Below are 5,420 nucleotides of genomic sequence, written 5' to 3'. Positions count from 1 at the left end.
GGGAATAACCTCACAAGATCACTCCAAAGAAAGGGTTCACACAAGTGCTTCCCAATACTTAACTCTCATACAAAACACTCTTAATAAAGGAAGAAACAAGAAATGAAGACTCAAGTCTTGTTGGTGTGTCTAAAATGAACTAATGACCTTCCCTTTTATAGGCAAAAAAGTCTTGGCCTCTTAGGTGTAAAAGAAGAGATACAACTTGTGCAAATGATGTCCAACACACAATGCAATATTTTTGGGTCCCAAAAAATATTGCCAACAAAGTCTACACTTTATAAAGATGCTTATACTTATGTGAGATGGACTCCATTAGCCAAAATATTGGCCATAATTACAAATCTCCACCTTGTCCTAATTTTGGCTGATATAGTAAATTTTCTCCACCTTCTCCGCAAAAGCCCCAATGGGCATATGTCAAAATTTAATGCCATCAAAATCAGACAAGTTGTCTGATACCGAAACTAAGGCCTATAACAGTGGATCCCAATAAAGTAGACAACGAATCAGATCTGTGTGCTTTCATGATCACAAGAGCACCATGAGAAACTTTCATAACTCCACCTTCACCTGTATACTTGCACCCAAGAGATTCTAGAGTGCCCAAAGAGATAAAATTTTTCTTCAAGTCAGGAACATGTCTAACATCAGTGAGAATTCTCACCATACCATCGTGCATTTTGATTCAGACTGTACATTTTCCAAAAACTTTGCAGGCAGCATTGTTGTCCATCAAGACAACTCCACCTCCAATAGATTCATATGTGGTAAATAAATACCGATTGTGACACATATGATAAGAACAACCCGAATCTAAAATTCACTCATTGTTAGATTTGAAACTATTATTAGTTGCTAAAAAAATAATTCCCTCAGTCTCATCAGCAGCTACACTTGCTTCTGCAGTGTCAGTATTTTTGTGCTCATTTTTCCTTTCTTTATGCTTTTCTTTATTTTTTAATTTAAAGTATTCAGAAATAATGTGACCTTTCTTATGACAATATTCGCACATGACATTTCTGTATCTGGATTTTGACCTTGATTTAGGTTTCTCACTACTTGAATCTTTCTTATTGGATCTACCTCTTATGAATAAGCCTTCCCCTTGGTTCCTACTAGTTTTCCCAGTAATATCTCTATCTATTTGTTCTTTTGATTTCAAAATAGATTTGATATCTTTATAAGAGATATTATCCTTTCCATAAAGTATAGTATCTCTTATATGTTTAAACGACTGGGGTAAGGAAACAAGCAGTAACACAGCTTGATCCTCATCTTTGATTTCAGCATCTATGTTACTTAAATCCATAAGAAGAGAATCAAAAGTATCAAGATGAGTAAGTATAGAGGTACCTTCAGCCATACAAAAAGTGTAGCGTTTTTGCTTTAGGTAAAGCATGTTTTCTACTGTTCTTTTCATATATAAGGTTTTAAATTTTTTCCACATGCCTTTAGCTGTGATTTCTACAGAAACTTCACGTAAAACCTCATTTGAGAAATTTCAAATAATACCTGCTTTTGCCTTTTTGTCTATGACGGCAAACTCCTCGTCCGTCATTTTATCCGGCATCTTCTCATTTCCTTACAGTGCCAAATCTAAGCCATCCTGAATTAGGATAGCTTCCATCTTTAATTGCCACATTCTGAAGTTTGCACTTCGATCAAATTTCTCAACATAAGACTTTGTTAGAGTCATTTTGGCTATTTAAACTAACCCGGTGCTGATACCAATTTGTTAGGATCGGGAACCCGGGTGGTGCGGAATTTAACCAAACAACGGTATAATGACAATAACAAAGACAATTGAAGTTGATAACAACGACAATTAAAGCATATAAAGAAGACACCAATTTAACGTGGTTCGGTCAAAGTGACCTACATCCACAAGCAGAAAGGAGCAATTTTACTATACCAATAAGAGTACAAAAGAGAGTACAAAATTAGAGTAAATACTCTAATTTATCCCAAATACCCTAAGAGAATAACCTCACAAGATCACTCCAAAGAAAGGGTTCACACAAGTGCTTCCCAACACTTAACTCTCATACAAAATACTCTTAATAAAGGAAGAAACAAGAAATGAAGACTCAAGTCTTGTTGGTGTGTCTAAAATGAACTAATGACCTTCCCTTTTATAGGCAAAAAAGTCTTGGCCTCTTAGGTGTAAAAGAAGAGATACAACTTGTGTAAATGATATCCAACACACAATGCAATATTTTTGGGTCCCAAAAAATATTGCCAACAAAGTCTACACTTTGCAAAGATACTTATACTTATGTGAGATGGACTCCATTAGCCAAAATATTGACCATAATTACACCTAATCTAGCAAATCTTGTTATAGTCCTATATTAATTTTATGTGCTTCTTCTTCTCCTTTTTTTGTTGAGGTAAGAGCAAAATGGAATAGAAGGAAAGTGCAAATGAAATGACACGAAGTAACTCCGACACTACAAAATAACTTGAATTACCAACAAAAATATTGAGTCTTATGAATCAATAAATATCAATACCCTTCACCCTGTCCATGAATACAAGATATGGCCTAATGATGAGTGCACATCAAGAAGTTTAACTCTAGTCAATGTATTAACTGATAGCAATTTTATTCCCTGTGGGATTGAATTTTCGTGCAAATAAGCATAGGATAGCTAGTCAAGAGGCCGTATACTTAACATCAATCCAATAGTAAGAAATTCTGGCAACTACGAAATCTATAACAACTTCCATGTACAGACGCTTTGTCAGTTAATTTTTTTTATATAACTTCAATTTAATAATTCAGAAAAAAGTTTAAAAGGCTCAAGAAGCAACATTGATGATTAAATCTAAGTATATGTCGGAGATGTATTCAATGAAAAATAATATACATCCATCAAGAAAAGAAGGGACATGAAATAACTTCGTCCAAGAAAAACAATTCCAATCCTTGAAATTCGAAAAGTATTTAAACTATGACTATTATTTATTCATATATATTATCAAAAAGATCGTCAAATCGATCCTTATACTATTTAGGATGCGGTAGGAGTTTATTTTTATCAAACATTCTGCACTCGTCACCAGTTTCTTGAACATATACTATGATGTTCACCATATATGACAGCGTAAATAAAAAAAATGTGTTCGCAATATATGAAGCTTCTAAGTAGTGAAGAAGCCAGAAATCCAAGGTGGTAATAACTTGTCTTCCTTCTCATAATACGATAAGAGCTTGTCTCTTAATATTTGAACGTTAATTGGTAAAGTTCCTTGTGCCTGTTCAATATAATAAAATAAAGTAAGATAAACAAAGTTTGCGCAATATATTAATAGTAATATAGATATTTTGAAGTGCACAATTTTGATTAGCAAATATCTCTAGACAAACTTATGAGATTATCTAGTTCTATAGTAATATCTTTGAACCTCAAAAACCTTATAGATGGAGAAAAGTATGAGAGTGAAATTTATATTAATACCTGAAAATGCAAATTGTAGAAAACTCTATCTCCCAAAGTTTCAAAAGAAGATGCATTTAGTAGGAGAAGTCCTTCGTCCTCTAATTCTGATACAGCTTCAGCAAACGAACTCTTATTGATCTTCAAAATAGATATATGAATTATGACTTCTCTATTTCCCACTTGATTTGCTGAGATAACTGATAAAGAACTCTGAATTCCTCCTCTTATTGTTTGCTTATTAAAATCAGCAGAATATTCTTTCTTAGGGATAGATCTTAATGTGAGATCTTCTTTCTTCTGTGTCAATCTTTCCACGTCTTTCTTTAAATCTGGTATGTACTTTATCACTCTTGCTACTGTGGCTGGAAAGCTTAATTTTTTCTGTGAAAATTTCCAAATTTAAATTTTACATGTTAGTATAACTGTGTTCATAAACAGAAAAACAGAAAAGCAGAATTTAAAACGGAAAATGCAAAAATAAATTCCGAGCCAAGAGTTTTCTCATATGTACCATTAAGGAAATTAATTCTATATGTCGCCCAAGGTTATGGATTAATTTATAAAATTATTCTGTAATAGCGGCATTTCAAATTATAGAAGCGAAATCAAATGGCGGAGCAACTCACACATTACACTTATGTTTGTTTTTAGAAAAACAATGCAAAGAAGGAAGAAATTTCAGAATTTTTTTAGTGTATGAAAAAATTAGGCAAAGCCTCTCTATTTATAGCTAACGTGAATCACATTATTATTTTGCTAAGAAGATAATATCAATCTCGTAAATTTGTATTATTTGCGAAGTTCGCAAATTATTTTGATCAAATTTGTTTACTACCTCAACAAAAATGAAAAAAAAGAATCAAAGGAACGTAAAAATTAAGAATTATACCGTATGATCAGTAGCTGGAAGCAAAGAACGAAGAGAAGAACACAAGCTATTAAAAACTTTTCTGCGATCACGTTCACTTGCATTGTGATTAAGCTTCTTCACCGTTCCATCTAAATGATCACGATCAAAATTCTTGAATTCACTGTGTACGATACTTGGCTGAGATGATGAATAATGAACAGGAATAATATTAATACCTCTTGAAACTGGAGCTTCTATAGTGTTTACTTCTTGGTTTTTGGGATCTGCCAAACACACGCCAAAGTTAGAAAACAAAGGAGAAGAAACTGCCATCATTATTTTTGAAGGTCTTTACAGTTGGACTGTATTGTGACAATCATAGAACGTGTATTTATAAGAGGAGTCTAGGATTAAACTTATACTATATCTTATGTAAGCATGTACAAACCGAACCGGAAAATCGCACCAAACCGAAAAGTCAAACCAACCGATTAAAAAACCCTGATTAGGTTTGGTTTGGTATTGAGCAAAAAAAACCTGCCCAAAACGACATATATATATATATATATATATATATATATATATATATATATATATATAATTTATATATATACTTTTAAGATTTTATATAAAATTTTCTTTATAAAATATCTAGAAATATTTGGGATTCTCTTACGGGATATAATATTTAATAAAATATGAAGTGCTCCATATTTATTAGCCTTAAATAATGGGTTGTATGATCAATTTTTTATCAAGTTTTACTGAAATGTATCAATCTCTTTGTTCTTCCATATTCATATGTCAACATCTATTAAATTCTTATATTTTTTTCGAATTTGAAGTGGTTATTATTATTTAGGTATCATATCTATTTTTATGTTTAATTACTAAATTTGGTTAACCTTTAAAGTGTACATCAACAAAAAATTATTGTCAGGCGATTAAAAAAATAACTATCATGTGTTACTAAGTAAATTCTCCCATAAGAATATTTAATAGATAATATGTTTGTCAATTTTTAAAATTTTTACTAAACATATATTTACTTATAAAAAATTTAACAAAGTAAGATTGAAACAATATTTAAGTAACAAAAAAATCAAAAAATCCGCCAAAATCGA

The 5,420-nt window shown here is 31.6% G+C and overlaps 1 protein-coding gene across 1 annotated transcript; it reads right to left on the bottom strand.

Moving 5' to 3' along the window:
- Positions 1–2,890: 2,890 nt before the first annotated feature.
- LOC107759248 (transcription factor ORG2-like) lies at positions 2,891–4,643 on the bottom strand. Its single transcript, XM_016577134.2, has 3 exons — positions 4,336–4,643; positions 3,465–3,827; positions 2,891–3,261 (listed from the first exon to the last, which is right to left on the bottom strand). The coding sequence occupies exons 1-3, from the start codon at positions 4,630–4,632 to the stop codon at positions 3,148–3,150; spliced, it is 774 nt and encodes a 257-aa protein (XP_016432620.1). The 5' UTR covers positions 4,633–4,643; the 3' UTR covers positions 2,891–3,147.
- Between the last annotated feature and the right edge of the window lie 777 nt (positions 4,644–5,420).

The sequence above is a fragment of the Nicotiana tabacum genome, chromosome 24, assembly GCF_000715075.1.
Source record: "Nicotiana tabacum cultivar K326 chromosome 24, ASM71507v2, whole genome shotgun sequence".
Taxonomy (NCBI): Eukaryota; Viridiplantae; Streptophyta; class Magnoliopsida; order Solanales; family Solanaceae; genus Nicotiana; species Nicotiana tabacum.
This window is presented reverse-complemented; position numbering and strand designations above follow the sequence as displayed.

Excerpts from the sequence above, each read along its gene's own strand:
- LOC107759248 (XM_016577134.2), bottom strand. The coding sequence starts at position 4,632 with ATGATGGCAGTTTCTTCTCCTTTGTTTTCTAACTTTGGCGTGTGTTTG. Across the intron at positions 3,828-4,335 it reads TTCCAGCTACTGATCATACG|AAAAAATTAAGCTTTCCAGC; the intron begins GTATAATTCTTA and ends AAATTTTCACAG. Across the intron at positions 3,262-3,464 it reads TCTACAATTTGCATTTTCAG|GCACAAGGAACTTTACCAAT; the intron begins GTATTAATATAA and ends TATATTGAACAG.